This window comes from Pinus tabuliformis, chromosome 3_1 (assembly GCF_031772625.1).
Source record: "Pinus tabuliformis cultivar Carrire ecotype Pingquan chromosome 3_1, CPIR1, whole genome shotgun sequence".
NCBI classification, from domain to species: Eukaryota; Viridiplantae; Streptophyta; class Pinopsida; order Pinales; family Pinaceae; genus Pinus; species Pinus tabuliformis.
This window is the reverse complement of record NC_142301.1, coordinates 948,492,493-948,519,328: the sequence shown is the minus strand read 5'-3', so window position 1 is coordinate 948,519,328 and position 26,836 is coordinate 948,492,493. Positions and strand designations below refer to the sequence as shown.

At 34.3% G+C, this 26,836-nt stretch overlaps 1 protein-coding gene across 4 annotated transcripts in view; it reads right to left on the bottom strand.

The window, feature by feature from the left end:
- Positions 1-23,857: 23,857 nt before the first annotated feature.
- The window catches only part of LOC149190912 (agamous-like MADS-box protein MADS1), a 208,603-nt gene continuing 205,624 nt past the window's right edge, over positions 23,858-26,836 (bottom strand). For 3 of the 4 annotated variants that reach the window (XM_089413470.1, XM_089413468.1, XM_089413469.1), the window contains exons 3-8: positions 25,276-25,357; positions 24,992-25,053; positions 24,734-24,833; positions 24,556-24,597; positions 24,313-24,354; positions 23,859-24,229 (exon numbers count right to left, since the gene is read on the bottom strand). In XM_089413470.1, the coding sequence (XP_089269596.1) occupies positions 24,143-24,229; positions 24,313-24,354; positions 24,556-24,597; positions 24,734-24,833; positions 24,992-25,053; positions 25,276-25,357 (415 nt within the window). In that variant the 3' untranslated portion in view covers positions 23,859-24,142. Of the gene's footprint in view, positions 24,230-24,312; positions 24,355-24,555; positions 24,598-24,733; positions 24,834-24,991; positions 25,054-25,275; positions 25,358-26,836 lie in introns of all 4 variants that reach the window. The other variant, XM_089413471.1, reaches the window with a different exon arrangement.

Sequence of the window (26,836 nt, the reverse complement as noted above, 5' to 3'; positions counted from 1 at the left end):
TGTCCTTCTATCATGAGAGTTTGAGGAGTGGTAATTCTTGCCAATGCTTTACAAGATATCGTCTGATTCATTTCTTCTTTCTCTGGGGTTGGGTCCTGGTGTATATCCTCTTCTTTTGATGTTTCTTGATCCTTTTCTTCCTCCTCTTCATACTCTATGTAAAATAATTTATTCTCAGCACACTTATGACTTTTAGTGCATTTTCTATCACAATTGTAACAAATCCCTTTTTCTCTTTTTTATTCCAATTGTTGTGGTGTAACCCTTGTAGGTTGTGGAAGGCTAGAAGAAACAACACTTCCATCTTTATAGTTGTGAAGGGTAGACTTATTTGTTGCCATAATTTTACTTTCCACTATGTAACAAAGCCCTTTTACTCTTTCCAATTGTTGTGGTGTTGCTCTAAAGAAGGTGTTGCTCTTTGTATCCTCATAATGTGCTATCATTTCCTCCGTGAAAATTGACCACGTAACAAGTTGTTTACAAGAACAAAGCCCTTTATACCATAAAAATTTCTTTGCTTCCAAAAATGAATATGCAATACATACCTTTTGTAACAGTGGTATACCATGTAGATCAAAATATTGCTCCATCTGAAGTATCCAATTTACCGGATCCTTGCCATCAAACTTCCTCATCTTGCTTTTTCTTTATTTTAGGAGCTCGATCTTGAAACGACTGTAACTCTGTACTTTTGGAACTTTAAGTTCTGAAATTGCGACCTGCAGTAGCCCTCTGCATCCTACCTCCAATGCCACCAGTCTAATCGAAATTGGATTCTCCAAGGAAGAGTTACGCAAAATCTCCCACGGTGACCTGATTATAGAGTAGTTCAGTAGAGAAAAATTGTACGATGTGCCACATGTCACTGTTTTGACCTTTGGCTTCGAAAAATATATAAAAGAAACTACAGTCCGTCCGCTTTCTATACTTTCTTACGAAATTTCAATCTGATGCTCAGAGATAAAGTTATGACGATTTTCCCTAGGTCACCTATTTGGAATGTAATTCAGGAGTCTACAAAAAGGCCAACTCCCTCAGATCATATCTCCACAAATATAGTGTGAAAAACTCTGAAATTCAGGCCTAAGGTTTAGTGTGATTTCATCTCGAATGGGTTTTCTTTTTCGCTTCTGAAACGTCGCAGAAAAAGGTTATACCGAAAATGCCATGATGACCTATTAGGAGCAGCGAAACCCTAGAATCCAAAGCTCTAATACCAAATGTTATGAAACCAGCTCACAAAAAGATAGAAAAGATAGATCAACACCTTAGAATTTAGCCTCTTCAAGGGGGCAACCTCGTTTACATTACAAAAATGAATGATTCCTTGATTGATACAAATGACAAGACCTCCTTTCTATATATAGGAGTCTAAGGGGTCAAAATATAATCAGAGCTGACATAACAATAATAATGTAAGGGCACAATAATAGCAATAGTGGGCTTCTATGGGGCACAATAATAACAATATGGGGAATACATGGGCACAACAATAGAATAAGGGGGTTGTACTAATAACAATAAGGGGTTACACTAGTAGTATAGGGGCCTAACACTAGCACGACACTAAGAAAAATATTCCTTGGACATTGGCATGCCTTGTCATGAGAGCATCCAGAGCCTCCTAGACATTGTGAGGTCAATAGAATGGGAGAATCGAGAGGTCTCATGGTCATAAACCTTAGTGGGACCCAAGGGCTCATTACGAGAAAGGTTTGGATGGTTCATAGGAGTCCTTTTTATTATGTGGAAGGTTTATTTCATGTGTTTCTGTCGATTCCATTTCCTTAAGGTCACCTAGGAGGTTAAATCCAATCATAGTAGCCTCTCGTCAACTATTTACCTTGGTTGGCCAGGTACCTGGGTAGATGTGTGAGGATGGTTTTATAGAGTGGAATTAGAGCATGGTTCACCCATCAGACTAGATGGGTGGTGTGTTGGTCATACATTCATGTCATTTCCATGTGTGTTCATCTTTCTTGTGATCTATGTGCTTGTTAAATATGCATGATGTCAATCATGGTTGTAGTGATGTTGCCGTGTGAAAGAGGATGTTGTTGTTGTGAAAGGTGTTGTTGTGAGTGTATCATTGGTTACATATTTTTATGCTTTCATATTATCATCATACATTGGTATGGTTTCTTTTGTTATGCATGAGTTCATTGTATGTGTAGTTGATATGGCCATGCATTGCTGATTCGACTCTATCTAAACTGATGGTTACATGGTTATGTGATTATCTAGTATATGTATATATTCTATCATGATTATGCTATACATGTAATACATTGATTGGTTGATATTGCATATGAGATATCCTCCCTGAATTTTGATTAGGTATGTTGGTTTTTGGTGATTTGATTTAGTTAACATAGTATGCTTTGTAGGAAAGAGATCAAATGGCTAACAAGATGGTATACTACAAAGACTCTCCCTATGAATTAGATGAGTAGTGTGGTCTTGGGCACTCCTCTGATTTGGTAGACAAATTGAGAATCTTTAAGGAAGAAATAAGCAGTTGTAAGGTGGACAATTACAAAATCATGCATGCACAAGAGAAACAAGAAGAGGTTAATGCTATAGACTTTCCATGTTTGTCAGAATTGTAGTGACAAGGACCACATCAGATTAGCCATGAGAAGGAGGAAAAAAATAATGAGAAATATGGCAGTTGGTCTAATGGTGGTCACATTTTAGATAGATATGTCATCGTTAGATATGGTAGGTTGTTGGATATTTCGCGTAGGAGAGGTGATGGATACATGTACTATTCTATTTCTAGCTATGACATGCATCATGATAGTCACTGTTATCATCCTTATAGGAGGAGTGATAGGGGATACTTTCCGTATGAGTTTAGGAAATAAAATCCACTTAACTTTGATGGAGACTTAAAGAACCTAGAAGATGCAGAGGCTTGGATACATGGGATGAACAAGTTTTTTAAGTTGCTTGAGTACATAGAAAACATGAAGGCTATAATTGTTATCTTCATCTTGAAAGGTAAAGAAGATATATGGTGGGAATATGTGAAGTGGGTCAAAGACATCACGACAGAGGACTTGAGTTGGCATGAGTTCAAGAGGCTTGTCAGGAAGAAGTATTTTTCAAAAAGGTAATATGACAGTAAGGCCAAATAATTCTATGAGCTAAAGATGGGACCAATGAAAAATGAAGAGTACACAACTAAGTTCTTGGAGCTATTGAGGTATGTATTGTATCTTGAAGATGAGAAGGCTAAAGTTAAACAATTTGTCAGTGGATTTCCATTAGAATTTAGAGATCAGATTGAGTATGATGAGCCTCGGTCACTTGAGGAAGTAATTGGGAAATTGAATCATTGATATTAAGATTTAAAGTGTAAGAACGAATCTTATCAAGCATGGGAAGGAAAAGACAAAAGGAAATTGGGAACCAAAAATAGAAAGGACTCAAAATGCAGATGAGAAAGACAATGCGGCAATGCAAAAGAGGTTGAATGCAGCTAGATAGGGGCATGGGTCACAACAACAACATAAAGGTGATGATACTGGTTGGTTGGAGTGTTGGACATGCAATAAGAAGAAACTTAAGAGACATTTTCCATAGAATCAAGGCATTAGGCCTCAGATATATAGTGTATAGGAGATACACACTGTTGGGGATGTTGGCTAGAGCATTCCTCATATTTATAAAGCATTGGATAACAAACATGCAGACCATCAGGCATCTATCATTAAGATGGATGGTAAGATTTATGAGAAAGTTATTTCTATTTTGATTAGACATGGATCTAATTACAGTTATGTTAGTCTTGACTTGCTGGATATGTGTGGTTTGAATAAAGAAGTGCATGCAAAATCTTGGTTAGTGCAGTTGGCTATAGGTACAAAGAAGCGAGTTCATCATTGGGTAATAGCTTGCTCATATGATTTGAATGGTATGCCTACCACATCACATTTGAATGTATTATTGTTAGAATCATATAGTATGTTGTTGGGCATGGATTGGTTGTACCTTCATAGAACCAAGGTGGATTGTAAAGAGAAATCCATTGAGTGTGTGGATGAAAATGGGGAACCAAGAGTCTTGCAGGAAAAGAAAAAGCCATATCAGTTAGGATGGTGACAATTATGCAGGAAAATCATAGTCGTAGAAAAGGGTGTATGTTATTCGTAATGCACATTTCAGGTGATAAAGGTGAGGAAGTTGAGGATGCAGGTGTTTTTAGTAGCTACCCACTTCTAGAATAGTTCTAGGATGTATTTCCTGAGGACATTTTAGAGTTTCCACCTCATAGGGAGGTATACTTTTCTATTGGGTTAGTGCCAGGGGCAGCTCCAAGATCAAAAGCACCTTAGAGGATGAGCACACCTGAATTTGTAGATTTGATGTTGGAGTTGAAGGAAATGTTTGACAAGGGATGCATTAGGCTGTGTATCATCTTGGGGAGTACCGATATTTTTTGTGAGCAAGAAGGATGGTACTCTCATGTTATGCATTGCTTATAGGCTATGGAAAAAAATGACTATCAAGAATAGGTATCCATTGCTGAGGATTAATGACTCATTGGATCAGTTCAAGGGAGCAATAATGTTCTCAAAGTTTGGTTTGAGATCACGATACCACCAGGTATGCATTAAAGAGGAGGAAATTTACAAGACAATGTTTTGGACCAGGTATGGGAATTATGAGTTTGTTGTAGTTCCATTCGATTTGACTAATGCTCTAGCTACTTGATGTGATTGATGAATAGTTTGTTGCATGTGTATTTGGATAAGTTTGTTATTGTGTTCATTGATGATATATTGGTATATTATAAAAATGAGGAAGAACATGTTGAACATTTAACAGAGTGTTGAGATTTTTGAGAGAGCATCAGTTTTATGCTAAGCTCAATAAGTGAAATTTCTTTCAGACTAAGGTACATTACTTGCCATATGTTGTTTCCAAGGAGGGCATAGCAGTGGATCCAGAAACATTAAAGTAATTCATGGAGTGCGTAGCTCCGAGGAATGTGGATGAGGTGAGATCTTTCATTGGGTTTTTAGACTATTACAGGATAATCATTAGGAAATTCTCTCTGATTTCTTATCCTATTACATATTTGCATATGAAAGGTAAGAATTTTGAATGGACAGAGTGTGAGGCCAATTTTGAGCAACTTAAGTAGTTATTGACACATGCACCAATGTTACAGATTGTAGATATGGAAAAAGAGTTTGTAGTATGTATAGATGCTTGAAAAAGAGGACTTGGTGGAGTACTTATGCTGTATGGACAAGTGGTCTTCTATGAGTCACAAAAACTAAACAAGCATGAGAAGAACTACCCTACACATGATCTTGAGCTATCAATGATCACACATGAGTTGAAGATGTGCACGCACTATCTTCTTGGTAGGAGGTTTGCATTGATGATTGATCACATTGGGTTGAGGTATTTGTTTGACTAATCAAATCAAAATGCTTGACAATATAGACGATTGGCAACAATTAGTGAGTTTGACTTTGAGATCAAGTACATCAAAGGAAAGGAGAACAAGGCTGCAGATGCTCTTAGCAGGCGGGTACATGTAAATTACTTAGAATCTATAAGTTGCTATGGGACAGACTTATAGGATAGGATCCTACAGGAAGTTCAACAGAATGTCAGGGATATGGATGTTATGCAAAGGTTGCAGTAGGGTACAAGTATAGGTACAGGTATAGGCAATACATGTACATGTATAAGTAGTGGTATAGGTGCAGGTGCAGGTGCATAGGATGTGGATTATTGTCTTACAACAAATGGAATGGTTATATTTAGGGACAATATATATGTTCTAGAGAGTAATGAGCTCAAGAAGGTGACCTTGAGGGAGTTTCATGTGAAACCATATTTAGGTCACCTAGCCTATCAGAAGACATTGACCGCAGTAAGGAAATTTTATTATTGGCCGAATCTGAAGAAGGATGTAGTAGAGTTTCTGGCTAGGTGTTTTGATTATCAATGGGTGAAGGAAAAGTGTAAGAATCCAATTAGACTACTACAGCTGATTGTGATTCCAAAATGGAAATGGGAGGTTATTTCCATGAACTTTATCACAAGATTGTTGAGGACAGTGGGAAAACATGATTCCATCATCGTTGTTGTGGACACGTTCACAAACGTAGCACACATCATTCTAGTGAAGTCTACATTCTTAGCTAGTGATGCAACACATGTATTCATTAGAGATGTTGTCAGATTGTATGGAGTTCCAAATAAGATTGTGTCAGACAAGGATGCAAAGTTCACTTCAAATTTTTGGAAGGCGTTGTTTGGAGGTTTGGGCACAAAGTTAGCCTTCAATACAACTTATCATCCGTAGACATATGTACAAACTAAGAGGGTCAATAGGATATTGGAGGATATGTTGAATATGTACGTGATGCATCAATAATGAAGGTGGGAAGAGTACCTTCCACTGGTAGAGTTCACTTACAACAATGAGTATCATGGATCTTTAAGGATGAGTCCATTTGAGGCATTGTATGGGGGGAGGTGCAATAATCCCATCAGTTGGAGTGATCTGGTGAACAAGGTGTTGATTGGACTAGACATGTTGGTGGAAATGGAATAGGAAATGTAGGTAGTAAAGAAGAATTTGAAAGCAACACAGGATAGGTAGAATATATATGCATATCAGAACATGTTGTTCAAGTACATCCAGGTTAGCGAACAAGTGCACTTGCACATAAAACTAAAGAAGAGATCCTTGCGGATTGGATCATGTGCCATGATGGAACCACAGTTTTATGGACCCTTCATTATTATTAAGACGATTCAGCTAGTAGCCTATTGAGTTGCACTTCCTTTGACAGTGAAAGTCCATGATGTTTTCCATGTGTCATTACTTAAGAAATATGTTAAATATGTTGATCATGTGATTGACTAGTCTGTATTACAGGTGGAACCATATGGAGAATTCTAGTTGAAGCCTAAGTGTATATTGCAGAAAAGGGTACTCATGCTTCGAAACCAAGGAATCAAGTATGTTAAAGTGCAATGGAAGGAATTTGGGCCCGATGAAGCTACATTGGATATTGCGGATCAGATGTGGGATATGTTTCCTTCATTGTTTGTCGGTTGAGGAAGAGAAGTTTTGGTATCGTGTTTTAGTACATGTCCTTGGTATATGTTTTGCTACATGTTTGATGATGTTTGGTATATGTACATATGCATATGGATGTAAACATTGCCATGAGCTACGTTATAAAGCTCGTATAAGTGGTATGGGTGTCATGTAATTATACCTGTCATGTTGTTATGCTATCATGTTGGTTTTCTTTTCAGCAAGGCGATAATTGTAAATACTGCATCAATCTATGTTATAAATCTCCATGAGAAGTATGAGTGTTTTCAGTAGTTTTGCCGAGGTATAGGTGTGGTTGAACACCAAGGATGGTGTCCCCCAATAGGGAGGGTTTTGTAACATCCCTGGTGAAAATTCCATGTAATAAAATTTAATAAAGGAAAAATTAATAATCATGGCTAATGGGACACTTATTCCAAGTTGAATGTTCAGCAAGACATCCTAGTGGGTGTTCATTTGGTTTATTATGGCTAAGGAAATTGGAAAATGTAATGGCTAAGGCTTTGGAAAGGAAATGGAATTTTTTGAACATTTATTGATGAAAATAATGGAAATTAGGAGAAAAGTAAGGTGAAAAGTCACAGGTTGCATGTGAGGAGGAAAATGAAGGAAAATAATGGAAAATGGAGAAAATAGAGGCCTAATTGATAAAAATGCTTATGAGTATCAGTTGGTACCTTCTTTTATTTCCTGTTTTGGACCTCTGTCATTATTCTCTCTCTCACACACTCTTGAATACTTAGAGTTTTCTTGGAGCATTTTGGCATTGGATCAAGGAAGGAAAAGGAGGCAAGGTGAAGGAAGGAGAAAGCAAGGAAGAGCAAGATAAAGAAACTACGACAATATTCTTTGTAGGTATCGATTTGAATTTTTATTTTCCTTGCTATATTTGGCATGCATGGTATTGTATGTGGTTCTTTTGATGTTATGGCATGGGTTTTTCCAGGTGTGATAGTGTTTTTAGCCTAGCCTTTCCATTTCTAAATAGCCATGGTGTGATGGGATTCTCAGGTTTTGGTTGAGACGGATTATCAAATGGATTCAGAGCTGACTTAGGTGGATTTGTGAATGATAGAACACATGGCCTAGTAACCCCTAAATGAGACTGTGGGTTGTGATAAAGTCATATTTTTTTTGGCCTCAGTGGGCCTAGGAATCCTTATCGGTGAATGGAGGTATATAAGGTAAAGCCAGAGGTTCTTTCCCTTAATTATGCATAGGAATCCTTTCCGATGAATGATGAGATATACAGTAAATCCTAGAGGGTGGTGTTTCAGTTTAACGCCAAATGATCCCTTGATTAGACTGTGGATTAAAATAAATCCTGAGATATTAGGAGACATGAAAATTCCTCATGGCATAGGTGGAGAAATCTGGTGGCATACTTGCTTGTTTGGCCTAGTGATTGGGTGGAGGTAATGGTAAATCCTATTATTACATGTTTATTGTGTTGGCCTAGTGGCCTATGTATGGATCTCATGATGTAATTACATGTAAATGAATGAACAATGTATCTATGACCAAATAGAAAATAATGCAACAAATGATTTAAGGGACAATGATTCATATCGATTCTCAAATAAGTATAAGACCCCTTTGCTTAAATATGTTGTTTATATGTGTATATTAGATATTTGTGATATGTTTAATGAAATGCCTGTCATGGCTAGTAGGGGTCCGGTTAAGGCTTGTTTAGGTATTTTCATTTGCATCTTTGTTTCGTTGTTATGAAGTTGTCATTCAATTCTGGGCAGTGACCTGGGCTCTAGGCCTAAAAAAGTGTCTCCAGTCCCAAGGATGCTAGCACAACACTAAGAAAAATAGTCCCTGGATGATGGCATGCCTTGTCATGAGAGAGTCAAGAGCAACTTGGACGTTATGAGGCCCATAACATGGGAGCATCTATAGGTCAAGTGGTAAAAAACATTAGTGGGACCCAAGGGTTGGTTACCAGAAAGGTTAGGATAGTTCTTAGGAGTCTTGTTGATGATGTGGAAGGTTTGTATGATGTGTTTCCATTGATTCCATTTCCTTAAGGTCACGAAGAAGGTTGAATCCAATTATAGTAGCCTCTTGTCACATGTTTACCCTGGTTGGTCGGTTACTTTGGTAGATGTGGGAGGAGGTTGTTACAGATGTATTTGGTAGGGGTTAAGACAGTGTGCAATTGGTGCAATTCTTTATCACTTTTATGATTAGAGAGCTAGGTGATCTCTAACTAGTTATAAAAGTACCATGATTAAAATATCACTTGACATTGCATAATTCATTGATAGTGAAAAGTATTTCATTTGATTGAAAATTTTGTGACTAATGTGATTGAATTTTTCAGATTATAAATTAGAGGGTGCTTGCCATTGAGGTTGTGGAACCACCTATAATTATTTTTCTTGCATAAAGTGACCATGAATTCCAAGAGTAGTTGATAATTAATAGTAAGTTGGTATAGATACTTTGTTTTCATCTCAAAAAATTGAATAATGCCTAAGTGAAGGAATGTAGAAATTGGTTATTTTTGTAGCTATAAATTCTTATGATTATTGATAAAAATGATTGATTTTACTTATTGAACATAAAAATACTTCATTCTAAAGGGAAAGGATTCTGTTTTTTGTTATTTAGATTGTTATATTGTGAGTAAAATATAAAGTTCTAATGAGAGAAGAACACCTAGGATGATTTTCTCTTTAAAGAGGGGAGTATGTAATATGCTTGGTGTAAGCTACCGTAAATACTCTCATAAAACTCATATATTACATAATATAAAATATTACTAATATAATTTAATATATATAATGAAATACGTGGACGCAAGTCAAGAAATGGTTTCTTGAATAATTTGTTCCAAAACTAATTTTAATATCCATGAAATCAAAATCACTATGAGAATGGATAAGTGAAGAGAGGAAATTGATTCTTGAAAAAGGTTTCACAGAGGATTGCTGATTCATGAGCATTAGAGCTTCCAAGCCATTAAATATTTGTTGTGAAAAAGGCTTAAAAATGAGGTCTTAATTTTTTAGAAGAACTTATATTCTTGTATGTAAATAAATTGTATTTTCCAAGTTGGTATATTTTATGAGTTTTAGAACCAATGGGTTATAGTTTTAGAAAATCTATGGATAGGTGATATTTTTTCCATAAGGAAAATAAAAATATGCCTTGAAAAGCATGACCTATTCTAGGGATATATTGTGTGATTTTAGAATTTACAAAAATATGATTTATTGAGTGAATATTGAATTTAGGAAAATCAGATTTATGGAGCGATGTATGGATGGTTTATGGAGTTCTTTTAATATTTAGAAAGGATATTTTATTTCTTGATTCTATTTACTGCAAGCCTACCAGTAATGAGAACTAATGGCCAAATCCTTGTAGAATCAGGCCAATAAAGAGGAATGAGTGTTTTTGTAACATCATATGTACAAAATTTGTTTAATGAAAGTCGGTTCCATAGGGAACTTTGCACATGATTTATTCATCTCTTACCCAAACACTATTGGTGATAGTATTTTGGCATAAATTATCAATTAAACATAGAATAACCTGTCAGGAGTCTCATTGGGCTGAGGGAGTCCACACATTAAAAGATAAGTTATTTTTGCACCAATTTCTTAAAAGAATTTGCATATGCATGATATGAATATCTATTATCTTATATTTTCCTTAGAAAATAAATTACATATGCATAAAATTAATATATATTATGCTATATTTATTTTAGAAAATAATTAAATGTTTGAACTTAAGAAAATAGCTATTGTGGAAACAAGTATATGTTTGCATGAAAAAATAGATGCCACACATCTAGAAGTTTGATTTCTTGAAAATATTTCATGCATTATTGAAAAATGAAGATAATTTAATGAGACTAATCTTGGAAAATATTTGCATGAGTTATTGAAAAGTGAAGACAATTTAATGAGAATAAGCTTGCAAAGATTTGCATGACCTCTTTTAAAATGAAGATAAGTTAATGAGGGTAATTGTTGAGTGGATTTCATGGGTCCTTGAAAGGATTTTTGTGGGTTGTGAAAAATTAAATGTTAACTAGAGTAATTTCTTGAAAATAAACCATGAATCTGTGTAACCCATGTTGTTTTTCTGACAAGAATGCGGGAAATTTGTCCTTTTTATGCATCGATAGAACAACTCTTTGGGGTAATTTCTTGAGAAGGAATTATGTGTTTTTGCATGCATGGAAAGAAGAACTATTATGATTTTTTTTGGAAAATAAATTTGTAGAGATGCATAAAACAATAGCCATGATGTTAGTTCCCTTGAAAAGAACAGTTGTTTATGTAAATATAGAGATATATAATGCATTAGTGTTGTTGGAAAAGAATGTGGTGTTTTGTGTTGAATTATTTATATTTATATTGCATGCAAAGAATAAGTCATTATGATAGATTTCTTGGATATATATATATATATATATATATATATATATATATATATATATATATATATATATATATATATATATATATATATAGAAGAGAATATAATTATTGTGTAACACTTTTTGAAAAGAAATATGTAATTATATGCAATAAATATGATAGATTGTTAAGAAACCAACTCACAAAAAGATAGAAAAGATAGATAAGCGACTTAGAAATCAGCCTCTTCAAGGGGCAAACCTCCTTTACATTACACAAATGAAAAATTCTTAGATGATACAAATGACAAGACCTCCTTTCTATATATAGGAGCCTAAGGGGTCATAATATAATCAGAGCTGACATAACAGTAATAATTTAAGGGCAAAACAATAACAATAGTGGGCTTCGATGGGGAATAATAATAACAATATGGGTACTACATGGGGACAAAAATATAATAAGGGGGTTTCACTAATAACAATAAGGCTTTACACTAGTAGTATAGGGACGTAACATGCCCCTCTCCTTCAAAAACTGTTGTCCTCAACACTTGAGTAGTTCTGGATGCTTCTGTATAAAATTATGATCCTTCCATGTGGAATCTTTAGTGGGTAAGTTCTTCCACTTAATGAGATACTCTGAAATTGATCGATTTCGTAGTTGTCGATTTCTTGTTCTGTGATTGCTTCAGGTTCCAGTATGATTTTTCCTTCCTTGTTAAGTTCTGGCAATATTGTTTGAAATGGGATCTTCTGCACCTTTGAATGAGTTCCCACCCTACTTCGTCATTCTTCCATTCATCCCTTGCTTCGCTTATCAAATTTGGTTGGATAATTATACCAACCTCTAACATTTCTACAATCATACATTCAATTTCACTCCTTTCGGCATATGGATATCTCTAAGGCCTAATGTTTGGAGGAACACTTCCTAGAATCAAATGAATAGCATGATCATGATCAAAAATAGGTCAGAGGCCTTTTGGAGTCTCAAATAGCTTTGAATGATTGTTGAATATTTTTTGGAGATCTGGAGAAACAGATGATTTCAATGTGGGAACCTCTAGCGAACATAATTGTGCAATTATGCCTCGCTATTTTTATTTAGAAGCTTTGTCATTTTGTTAGAGATGATTATCTTCCCGGTTTCCCTGTGATACCCCTTAATTCAAATTCCTTTCCTTTCGAATAAAATTTCATGAAAAGTTATTGAAAATTAAAAGCTATTGTACCCAAGGATTGTAGCTATTAGACTCCTAGTACAACATCAAACCACCCATTGGAATGGAAAGCATTGGGCTATTCAATACATATTCTCCCATGGATAACTTGATATTGCGGCACTTTCCAGATCAATTTATGGTTCCTCCACTTGCAACCATCACTTGACACTCTGGTGCCAGATATTATGCGTACTGCCCAAATCAATCAACACTATTACATTTTTCTTCTTGATATGTCCTTCTATCTTGATAGTTTGAGGAGTGGTAATTCTGGCCAATGCATTACAAGATATGGCCAGATTCATTTCTTCTTTCTCTAGGGTTTGTTCCTGGTGTATATCCTCTCCTTTTGACATTTCTTGTTCCTTTTCTACCTCCTCTTTACAATCTATGCAAATTAATTTCTTCTCAGCACACCTATGACCTTTACCGTATTTTCTATCACAACTGTAACAAATACCTTTTTCTCTTTTTTATTCCAATTTTTGTGGTGTCAAACTTGTCGGTTGTGTAAGGCTAGGGGAACCAACACTTCCATATTTATAGTTGTGATTGGTAGGCTTCCTTGTTGCCATAACTTTTCTTTCCATTTTTCTTGCCAACCTGAATGCTTTCACCAATGAATCAAGTTCTCAAAGGTGAACCTCATGTTGGATCTTATCCCTTAAAGTCCCTATGAACACATCAATCCTATGTTCCTCTAGAATATCTTTTACCATTTTATTCAATTTTTGAAAGTTCTCAATGTTCTCCATCATTGAAGCCTTTTGTTTGAGATTTATCAATTGGCTAAAAAACGGTATGCTTTTTGTATCATCATAATGTGCTAGCATTTCTTTCGTAAAAATTTCCCAAGTGACAATTTTTTTACAAGACCAAATCCATCGATACCATACAAACTGATTTCATTCCAAATATAAAGTTACAATGCATACCTTTTGTGTGTTTTCCACATTATGGAGATCAAAATATTTCTCCATCTGTAGTATCCATGTTACGAGATCCTTTCAATCAAACTTTCTTGTATCAATCTTTGGAACATGGTGGGTCTTCAATCTGCCATTAGATTCTATGAAATAATGATTAACATTTATTTGGTTCTCATCATGAGTTTTCTCTACTACCTTTTCACCAATAGGAAGCATTTCTTGTAGCAATTTTTCAAACCTTCCATGTCTTTCTTTAGATCTTCAATGTTTTCATTCTTTGAATCATGATTAACATTTAGTTTGTTCTCATTCTGAGTTTTCTCTACTAACATTTCGCCATTAGGAAGCCTTTCTTGTAGCATCTTTGTGAAACATTCCTTCCAGCCTTCCATGTCCTTCTTCCAATATTTAATGTTGCCTTTCATACCATCCATATTAGCTTCCATGACTTTCTTTAAACCATCCATCTTATCTTCTATGTCTTTATTTAAACCATCCATCTTAGCTTCTATTAATTTTTTGAGAGTGAAATTTGTTGCACTTGGTCTTGTAATTTTGATATATCATGTTGCATTTCTTCATATTCTTCATGATTCATGCTAGAGCTTCTAGGTTTCTTACTAGGTGTTTCCATTTTATTTCTTCACAACATCAATTAATGATAATTATTCTTCACTATGCCCTTTGAATTCCTTCAAACTATTTTTTCAAACCAAACTTATGCAAAAAAATTTAAAACTGCACACCTTTTCTTACTTTGTAGGAGCTTGATATTGAATCTGAGGTGTCTCTGAAATTTCGGATCTCCAAGGTATGAAATTGTGAACTATGGTAGCCCTCTAATCCCTCTTTCCAACACCACTAGTCTGATTGAAATTGGATTCTCCAAGAAAGCATTATGCCCAATCTCCCAAGATGTCCTGATTATACACTTTTTCATTAGAGCGAACTTGTATGAAGTTCCACGTGTCACTGCTTAACCTGTTATCACCCAGTAATTTCCCAAGGTTAATGAAAGAGATCACTGAGGTAACCACAAACCAACTTTTAGGCTTAGGCTCTAGCCAACCTAAGTCCAGAGAGGGTTCTTTCTATATGATTTAGCTTTGTTTGATGGGATATTAGGCTAGTTATGAAAGTCTATGGGGGTCTTGATTTGTGTTGAATATTGGGCAGTGGAATTCTTGGAGTAGATGGATAGAGCTAGGTCTTCAAGCCATTGGGCTATGGAGTCAACAAATGGATAGCATAACTTGACCAGACCATTAAAGGGAATGTTCACAGGGTAGGCTAGCAAAGCAAAATGCAAATCTTTAGGCCTAATGGGTGAAGTGATTCTAACTAGGGTGAAAGAGCATTTAAGAATCCTTGGACCGGGATTAGAATGAAGAACAGAGGATGATCATGAACAAAGGGCAATTAAGAATCCTTTGCTATAGACCAGAGGAGAAACTATGGAAGCTAAGGAGCAGTTAAGAATTCCCTAGCTAAGATAGTTTAGGAGAAAACATTCAGAATGTAAAACAGTCAAGACAGAGTGTATTTAAGCAATTTCTGAAATATCATTCCTTGTTATACATTTAGATTTTAGATAAACAAATAATATTATGGAAAAAACATAATGAAAACAAAGTGAACATGAGAGAATACTTATTTGTATTTTGCTTTACACAAGAATCTTGTAAAATATCTTATCTTTATTCCTTGATCTAGCAAGCCAGTCCAGTCCTTGATACAATAGAACTTTGATTTGAGAGAAAAAGTCTATAGAAATGTCTTGGAATCCACCCCAAAATACTTCAAATGAAGAAGTTTTTTTACAAATTCTAAACTGAAATATCTTGAAAAAATATCAAGATTGGTTTTACAAATATCTCAAACTATTTTACATTAATAGAACTTAAATAAAGGACACTCAAAACTAATGAATCTATTTGGCACTATATTTATGGATTGAGGATGAAAAAAGAAGAGAAATTCGAATTTGATAGCAACTCTTAGTTGATGATGAGGCATCCCAGTTAGTAACTACATCCTTTCTTTGTGCATTCTGCCCCAGCAATTCTGCAAAATTAGGGTCGATTGATACCTTTGTATATCTCAATTTGAGATAGATATGTAAAAATTGAAATAGGTTATTGTAGATAAGTATGTTTTCGATATAAACCTCTCTCAATTTCCCAAAATTAAGCTCCAGCTGTTCACAATAATCTCTACAAAAAGATATCAAAAACAAGATTTTGCACAATCTAAAAAATAAGTTGTGAAGACATACACTTATCTCACTTTTAGTAATACCTGTGTAAAAGGTGTGATAGGATTTTGTAGATTAGACTTTTAAGAACACAAGTATCCTCCAGTTTCTCAAAATTAATCTTGGATTGGCTGAACTAGTTTCTGAAAAACTATGACTTAAACAGGAAATTTCTGAAGAATGTACCATTTCTGCTTCGATTTCATCTCTTAACCTTAAATTTATTTTAACTGTGTTTCACTTTTACTTTGGATAAAATTCATTGTTGCTTGTGAAAGTGTTTTCATCTCTATTTAACCCTTACTGCCTCCATGTTTACTTTTACTGCTCTGTTTTTTTTATCTATCTTCACTTTGACATGAATCTGTATGCTTTGTAACTGTCTTCCCTACCGTTTGTCTTCATGATAGCTTCTTTACTTGACTTGGTCCTCAATCTGATACTATTTAACCCTGATACACTTTGACTATTCTTTATTGTGTCCTTTTACCTTCACTATATATTTTAGTTTTTTACTATCTATTACAATAGTAAATCATTTAATTTCATGTTTCCTCTGCTTCTCTTTTAACTGTATGTTTATTTTCCATCTCTGTTTGAATAGATTTGAAAACAATCTTGGAGTAAATAGGTCTTATGACTAGTATTAAGACTGTCTATCCAAGGCTGTAGTCTTTTGATCGCCTATAAAATAAAACAAACTATTAGGAAAATGTTGGGTTGATAGGGAGGGTCATCAATGGCTTTATCAAGCTTTATATGTCTATGGAGTGAGTCCAAAGTTCTTTTGGGAGGTAAACCATGCTTGAATTGGTTAGCAGAGGATTCAGGTGGCGTAGAAGGGTTACACAGGGTTTTACTGCACAAACAGGCGAACACAAGCAAAACTGGGCTAAATTCCACTTCGACAAGTGAAACAGAGTAGATCAAGGCCTATGTAGGCTAAGATAGTGGTCGACCAACCTAGTATACATCTCTCGGCAAAACCCAAAAGCAGATAAAAAAAAATCCCATAAAAGCTAAAATCACATGTACTAACCTATTTAGGGGGAGATCACACTTTTTGGGACAGAAAGTGCACTCTAAACCTCCACATCGCACTTTTAGGGAAGAAAAGTGTGATTTTTTCTCCTTAGTTCTTGGGAGGCAAGTCTCAAAAAAATTTGTCGTCTCTGTCGTGACTGGTTCCTGTGACCTGCGGAAATAACCAGAAAACTTGCGGAATATAGAAATTTGATTGATCTAGGGTTAGAAAGCTAGTAACTACATTAAGAGACTGAAAAAGAAAAACCCTAAACTGAAAACTAAAGGTCAACCAAGTTTCTGAATCAGAGTTAAAAACGCAGTGGAGTCAGCCATGTGTTAATGAAAATCATAATTTCCCCAATGGAGTCACCAATATGTTAATAAGTATTCTTCTTGAATGTGTACAAAAAGAAACCACTTTAGGTTGTGGATAACAAACAACCCTAACAATAAAAATGATTATTAAACAATGTAGATCTAGAGAAAATGATAGAAACAAAACCTGCCAAAGCCATGATCTATGCCACAGAGATAGTTAAACAACAAGTTGGAATAGTAAAATAAGCGCAAATAACTCTAATAATCCAATGGAAACCATATATATAAAGAATATATTTTATTAAACAACACTTATGAAAGGAACAAATAATGTTACCAGTCCCCCTCTATTGGATGCGTTCTTGGCTATCCTCACTGTCTTCAGCTTTTGTAGAGTCTCTCGCCTCTATAATGTGTAAAACCCATCAAACAAAATGTTTGAGCTCAATGAGAACACAAATGGAAAAGAAGATGGTGTGTGACAATGATAATAACCATAGCTGCAACAATGAAAATAATCGAATGTGAAGAATGAATGGAAAACCCTTCTATTTATAAAAAAATATTAGGTTATCATTGAATAATGAGCAATAATAAAATATTATTAACCCCATTCTAGAATTAACCATTTGGAATATTTTATTATATTTGGTATGGAGGGAAAAAGTATTTAAACTTTTATTTAGAAATAATAAATAAATAAATGATTTTTTTATTATCTCAAGAAATATGATTAAGGAATAATAAACAAATAATGGTTTATTAAATCATTGCTAAGGGATTTGGTCAAACTTGCAAGGAATAATAAATAATAGGTGATTAATTAATTATTCCTAGAGAGAAATAAGATAATTAATGATATATCTATTTATTTCTCATAATTGGGTCAAATGTGACAAGGAATATTAATTAAGAAATGGTTTAATTAATTATTCGTAGAAGATAATTAAATAAATAGTGATTTATTTAATTATTTTTCATGGGTTTAATTATAAATGCCTTAACAAATGTGGTTTATTAAGTAATTTCTATGAGTGAAAACAACTTTACTATGGTAAAATTGACCCTACATGGTGTACTTCGATTAGTACATGCATTATGGCTAGATGGTCAATTTTTTGTGATAACAAAGTGGTTATAAACCCAAGTAATTTAGCACTCATATATCATATACCACTTATAAATATGCTCAACAGAATCAAGTAATTGTATTTGGTAGATGCAAAATAATAAGTTGTGTTAAAAAAAGAATAGAAGAAACATCATAATGAAACCTAACTTGGAATAAATTAGTATTCCAAGTTAAGTTACTAAAATTGTAATATAGTCATTTAAGGTTGCATTGAAAATTATGATTTTACAATTTTTTATTTTTGTAGTGTACTAGTACTCAATATCAAAATAGTGAAAATTATGTATTGAAATGATTTCAAAAGCACGCATGCACATACTTAAGCTATGAATTTTGACTTAGTATTTAGAAATAAAGGTTTGGATGATTTTAAATTTCCACCTCATTTCTCACAGGGTTGGTCTCATTAAAAATCCTTCTCATATGGTTGGTCTCATTAAAAATCCTAGTATATGTAATAAAAAGGTTGAAAAATAAATATTTTTTTCAAGTACATTATAATTATTCCTATTATTCATCATTAAACATTATTTCCTTTTTACTATTTAACTTTTAGTGTAATATTTTTATATTACTTTAGAATATATCATTTTTCATTTACCTATTTATCATGAAGCTTAACTAATCTATATATATTTTAACCAAGAATCAAATTCTTGCGATTTAAAAAAAATGAATTTTCAATAAATTCAATTCCTTTATATGCTTGCAAATTTGACAATTAAAATAGGTTTATAAAATAATTTTAAAATAAAATTTAGTTTACAAATATTTTTTTTAAATAAAATGATTTTTAAATAATTTTAAAATAAAATTTAGCTTAAAAATAATTTTTTTAATAAAATGATTTTTTCATTAAATTTATTTTATTTTAAAATAAAATATTCTATTTAAATTCAAATAAAGTAAAAATATAATTTAATTTAACAAATTAAATATTAAAGTAATAAATTTACTATTTATTTAATATTTTATTAATTCTTTTTATATAAAAATCTTACCATTAAATTTTTTCACACGAGTCATCTTCAGCACTCTGCCATTGTGGAAAAAGCCACCAAAAGAGAAATAGGACACTCGTAAAAAAAGTATTTTAATCCTGAGAATGAAGCAGGGGAGATCATTGAGGACTTTTTAAATAAAAAGATATGAATACCTAGGTTCACGATTGACAAACACCTCATAAATCAGAACCGATTCATCTCGAGGACCATCATGAAGCGTGGTTTTACAAGATGGGAAGTTTGGCCGATTCATTTAGAGGAGGATCATGAAGAGTGGTTTTACAGGAAGATGGGAAGGTTGGCCTACAAAGAGTTTATGTTTCGTAAAATTTAAATTAAAGAATTTCCATTATAGATGATTGAGAATGATTTGTCACTAGTTCTTATAGAAAGATGGATAAATGAAGAGTGGTTTTACAGGAAGATGGGAAGGTTGGCCTAGAAAGAGTTTTGTTTCATAAAATTTAAATTAAAGAATATCCATTAGAGATGATTGAGAATGATTTGTCACTGGTTCCTATAGAAAGATGGATAAAGAAAGGAAAGAAAAAATAACGAATGATTTTTATATTATTTAATATATATTTTTTTAATTTATTATTTATGATTTGGCAATGGTTTTTATAGAAAAATAGATTGAAAAAAAAAATTATATTACTTAGTATTTTCTTTTGAATTTATTATTTTTAATTTTTTCTCTGCTCAGCTTCACAAAATAAATTCTTTTAAGCAAAATAGAGTATTGTTTTTTTTATGTGAAATAAAATCACTAATTTTTCCATTTTCAAAATTATACAGTTTTTGCATATCCACTTTTTCCCTTGGGCATATCCCATAAGGCTGAGATCAAAACTTTGGCATAGAGATTCAATTTCAAATGAAATTAGATGATATACTCAACAAAAAATATCCACTGTTAAAAATAAAAGTGTCTTCTTTCTTCACACTAATTCCATCTTGCAATTAAAGATAAAATAGCACACAACAATATATTCTATATTATATTAATGAGGAAATTTACACACATATTCATACAAGCAATAGTCTTAAGATAGGAATTCTATCATAGACGTACAGTAGTGTGGTTGAGAGAATCTCTCAACCACACACTAAACTAGGAGAAACTAAATTCCTATTATGTAGGAACAAACTCCTCAAATGGAGAATTACAACTATAGATAAGTAGAAATTAATTATTTCTAACTCCCCCCCTTAATGACTACTTGTCATGATAGTCAAATCCACCACCATCAGGCGAATTGCATGTACAAAACCTCCAAAACACAATCTACCACAACTTCTCTGATCTGCCTCCTCTCGCAAATCGTCAAACGAAGATGAGGATTCCCGCGGATCCCCTTGAAGGTGAATTGGCGCGATATTTTCGTAAAATTCCGCACCAGTCTGGTATTTTGGCGCGGTGGCGCTATTAATGGCCTAACAGACGCGCCAGTTGCGCATCATGGCGCGACTGACAGCGCGAAAAGTGTGCCAATCCCCTTCTACTAAAAAAATTAAAAATCATCTGAGTCCGACCCAGGTGTTCTACAGTCCACCTGCTCAATTGAGCACAAAGCTCTCGTGTACACGCAGCCACAAAGGCACCTCAAGCCACAGAGGTGATTTTGCGACAAAGGCAAGCACTTCAGCCACAAAGACTCTATAGATGGTTTCTGGCTCACCACCAACCACCACATTACAATGACAAAAGATGGTTTCAGGCTGACCATAAACCATTACAAAGTGGTTTTAAGATCACCACGAACTTTCAGATGCCTTTAAAACTTACATTTCATTCCACATTTTGGAGTTTCTGGGTACATACAATGACCATTACAACAACTGGACTTTCTTATAACATGCCAGGGAGTCTATTCCACAAACCACACTAATTCAAACAAACATCTACTTTGTTGTCCACCATAAACGTTGTCGATGCTCCTTTACCTCATCTATTCATTGTTCACATCTTGGGCATCCTTGTCTATTCAAATAACTTCTTGGAACTCCATGCTTAACCTGTCATTCATTAGGGTTGCAAATTCTAACAAAATAACTTTACCTACATTGAGTTAGCTAGGCTCAATAAGGCACAATAATTTTATCCATAATTCCAAGAAATAAAAGAAATAACTTTCAGATTAACAAAGCATCAAATTTCTCTATCTCTGCAATTTGATAAATTCTGAAGCCCAAGTGCAACACTTAACACCATTCCAGCTATAAAGACTTTGTCTTTCCTCGCATTTAAGCTCGCACCCTCCAGCACCTTGATTCGCTTTATTATTACAGAATTTCGCAGTTCTGAAGTTGTGAACCAGACATTGTAAAGCAATTTCTCAGCTGTGACTTTCTGAGCATTCATGGCAGCTTTTGCTCTGGCATTAACAAATCACCATTGCATTAATCTGTTGTGAAGTATACGTAAATGATGGGCCTCTTCTACCTGGCTCGTCCCCTTCTTCCCCTTCCGAACATCTACACCAAAGTTTAGCAGATATGATCCACCAAGCACTGACGATGTACTATGGGAATGTACATGTAAAGAATTCGTTGGAGGCACCGACGATGGTAGCTGTGTCCTTGTTGGACTTGGTAGGCCTCTTGTGGGAGAAGATGAGGCCATCACCTTGATTGGGGAAAGAATGTTGTGGCCCTGAAAGTGGTGTTGCCTGAAACCGATTCGCAAACCGTGTAGAGGATTTTACTCATTTTGGCCCATTCATTATATGACCAGTTGTTGATGATACAACCTTTGAGCGTGTCGTTGACCTCGGGAACCCTGATGATATATCAAATTTTGGCGCAAGCGACCGCACCCCTGACAAACGATGCAATCTGTTATTAGTTTCCTGCCAAAAACGAGGCGGAACCGTTGTATTCCGGCTTATGTGACCTCCAAAACTACTTCTTTGACTGATACTGGTAGTTTCTTGTGCCACAGATTTGCTAACCATGTCAGGGCTCAAATCACTGAGTGCAGGACGCTGCCACTGCTACATCGAATTGGAACTCTGGAGCCACGGCAGAGCAGGACACTCCTCTAGCAACACCGTCAGCAGTGAGAGACTTGCAGACGTTGAGAATGGTTTGGCCCGGAGCCTTCACTTCCGCATTGCTCAGCAGCATAGATAAAACCATTTTAATCTTTGTCAAAGAACACGGAATGCTTCCTTCAGCTCCTCCTCAAAATCTATGCGGATCCACCGAGACAACACCATAACAAACTTATCCTCCGAACAAACATCACTGACACAAGCAATTCACTCTACACCGAGGCGATCTACTCAGTAGACTGGAAGCCTGAACTTTGAAATATCGAAACCCACAATGCCGTAAAGACTGGAACCCACTGATAAATCCGATAGCAATGATGCAATTCTTCTTCATTGTCATTACTAGGGACCCGCCATTTCCCGGTTCTCCGCAGGAAAAAGAAAAAAAAAACAAACCCGGACATCTTTCTAGGTTCGAAATCAAAGGTCTTCAAGAAATGATGAGAAGCAATCGAATGCTGCTACCACAAAAGCAAAAAAAAGACGCAACGGCCATAAGTACAGTCGACAGGCCCTCACCGACCTTCCTCACGCGCCTGGTACTCAGGCAGTCACCATCTCCCCCACGTAGGTGGAGCTCATCTTACGATCGAGGGCTCTGCATTACAAGCTAGCTCCTCATAGATTTCAACACAACTCACACCAGGCAATCTCCACCTCCAGGCTCCATGCAAATTTAGGTGCAATCAATACGCATGATCGATCAAGATCTGTTTACACAGATATGATCAATAAACACCTCCAGATCAATTCAGCCTCAACCTCCATACCATGATCCAACAAACACATAGATCCATGGCACCACCGATCTGTTAGCAGGTACTATTAACACGCCGCTCCAAACTCCGCTCACTGGAAGCCAGAACACCACCCGAAAACGACTTTTTCTCCGTGGTCTCATTAGGGTAGCTAGTGCTACTTTTCTGCGGTAGAATTTTTCTCTAACAGGTGTTGGCTCTTTAACAACACCAATAGATCTCAAACAGAACTCCAAACTCGCACTGTCCATGGTCGATTCCTCTGTTTCATAAACCGGCAGCGTGGCCTCTATTTACACAGGACAACGTTAAATATCGTAGCACCATAGTCGATGGACAAATATAAACAAATACATATACTTTTTATTTCCTCGGCCCAGGAGAGGCCAAGCCCACGAGGGGCCAGGCCCTCAGGGCTCTGATACCAAGATAAAATAACACACAGCGATATATTCTATATTATATTAATAAGGAAATTTACACACATATTTATACAAGCAATAGTCTTAATATAGGAATTCTATCTTAGACGTACAGTAGTGTGGTTGAGAGATTCTCTCAACCACACAATAAACTAGGAGAAACTAAATTCCTATTATGTAGGAACAAACTCAAAATTACAACCATAGGCAAGTAGGAATTAATTATTTCTAACTATTAACTAATTCAAATTAACCATTTTATTCTTTCAGTTTTTTCCTCCATTATTTCCACAAACACACCCCATGGTTTACCAGATTCATATAATGTACAATTTTACAACTCGTTTGAAAACGATCTGTCACCTACACGGCTAGTCATATTCAGTATACACCCCTATACATTGTAAAAATAAATCAGAATAACTAACACTTCAAATATATATTTTGTACAGAAAATTCAGGTGAGAGAACCCCTTAGTCATATTTAATACCGTTGTTTGCGCTGATCTCAACCAAATTTCCTTCAAGAAAATCTTAGATATGCAGTTGAGGAAGTGGCTCCTTATAAAAATGCAACACTGTACTCCCATTACTTCCATTCGCAATTTGGAACTCTCTTATCTAAAAATTAAACAATATTAATGAGTTAATACTGAACAATGTATAAATAATAATAGATGAATTATTATATTATGAGGATATACCTGGTTATGCAGGAATTGATTTTCTGCAATCAACATTTGCTCCTGTAAATCATAAAATGACATATGATTTCTAACGATTTGATTCAAAACAGGAACATTGTTTAAGTGTTATAACAGTAATCGCAAAATCCCACTCCAGTTATAACCACGACATAGAAATGAGATCTAAACTATATGATGAAAAATTAAAAAATCGAAGTGTTTATGATGTTAATAATTGATTTGGTTAAAGATGTATCATACCCTCTGTTGGGTAGCCTCGATCTCTTGAAGTAACATTTCTCTCTGAGTATTAAAAAGAAATTGGTATTTAACATATCCAAATGAGAACGATGATCAAATATCATTTCAATTTATTGCACTGATATATTGAAATATTGCAAAGGTGCCCAAATAAAAAAACCTGCATATATTATATCACCTTTTTGGATCGGACACGATGAATTCCTCTCCCAAGTCGAACTTCAAGTTCGTCGAGTTCCTTCCTATCTAATGATGAAAGGCTCTCTCCCATTAAATTCCTACATCGATAACATCAAAACTTATAATTAAAAAATCTATGATAAAACTTTATTGCAAAGCGTTAAACATTATAAAGATGTTATACTCTAAAAACGTTTAATATTCAGATTAAAATATGTTATCAAAGGTGCTTAATGAGCTATAGTTAAGTACAAACCTGTTAGTATTGGCTAGCATGTCAATTTCTCGTCTTAATTTTTGAGCGTCATTTTGCCAAAACTGTGAAATTAAAATGCATTTAGGAAACCAAACTGCATCATTTAAAAATTCTTTGAATGTTTTGAAATGTTAAAATTAAAAAAATTTAAAGATTTATATTTATTTAAATGCCCCAATTTGAAATATGTATATTTTAAACGCCAATTCTCTTTCTTTTACATATATAAGGGAAACAAAACGTGTAGAGAAATATATGCTGAAAAGAAATCCAAACGTCAATACCTCTGCACTTGACTGTGTAATTGGTTTGCATCGTATCTCCTTCGTTTGTGTCTTCTTATATCTCTCAATAGTTCTGTCAACACTTTTCACATAAACCAAAATCAAATTTTGTTAACAGTTATTTAATCCCATATATATAAAACTGTATATTTTAAGTTTGGAATATTATAATATAAATATAAATATAAAAATTCTGTGAACACTTTTTAGATAAACAAAAATCAATTTAACATTTATTTATTCTCATGTATATAAAACTGTATATTTTAAGTTCAGAATATTATAATATAAATATAAATATAATTTATAACTGTATATTTTAATTTTGGAATATTATAATATAAATATAAATATAATTTATAAGAAAATGATATTTAGTTTCATTGTGATTTACAAATATATATATATATATATATATATATATATATATATATTCTTTTATATTAATTTTTTATTTTATTTATAATACAGAATTATAAAATTTTATTTTAAAAAATTAATTAATTTTGATAGTTTTTAGTGAAAATATGAGATAAAATATAACATGGTGTTAAAGTTTTCTAATGGTCACTTTACTTTATCATGTTATTAATGTCCAATTATGTTTAGTACAATAGGTCTTCAAATTATGTATGTTTGTAGTGTTATATTTTTTTGGGTTAAATGCTATTCTTATCAATTCTATTATTTATCCTAAGAGCACAAAAGTCTTGGAAAGAGGTTGAGGTGCTTTGGTTTGAGATAAATTTGCTAAGTTTTTGTTCAAATCCAAAGAGTTGCATCTAGCATGCTCTACTTAAAGATGAACTTGCATAGTATTTTCATGAATTTGCTAGAGTTAGGAATGACCTTAATCTTCCCTTGTGAATCTAGGCTGCTATAGTTATGCATTATCTTCTTTAACATGGATGCCAAATACTTCCTAAATAGGCTTTGTGTCATTGTTTTTAGGTGTTCTTGATGGTGCTTGAGCTCAAGGAGGTTTAATTATTTAGGGGTTATGGGCCTTCTTTACCCCTTAACAATAGTTCGGAATTGGAACCCATTTCAACAATACAAAGCCTACTCATGATGTATTTATACACTTGAAGGCATGCAAATAACCCCTACAAAGGACTCATGTGTAGGTTGAACGTTTTCTTCAAATCTCTTGAGCCTAAGAAGATCCAAGAATATCCCAATGCACTTATTTTCCTTTCTTGACCATGTTTAAGGCCCTGTGATCCATCCTTGGTATGCAGAACCTCATAGTGGTATCCATATCCATCTCTAATGCGAATTACCCCTTTGAAAGGGCTTATTGTGTGGTTTTCAAGTTTTATTAATGGTGGTTGAATGCAAGAAGCTATCTATAAGGCCCAAGTGTTTTCCTTCCATATTTATGGTTCTTCAGCTCTATAAGTTTTATTTGGTTTTTAATCCCCTTGATTCCTCCTTGACCATGTTTACATATTGAGAAATGTTTCCTTTAGACAAAACCTACTCATGGCACTCGTATCTCACTGAAATGCTAAAAAACCCTAATCATGTCTTTGAGAACCATGATTGGCATGAGATTGAG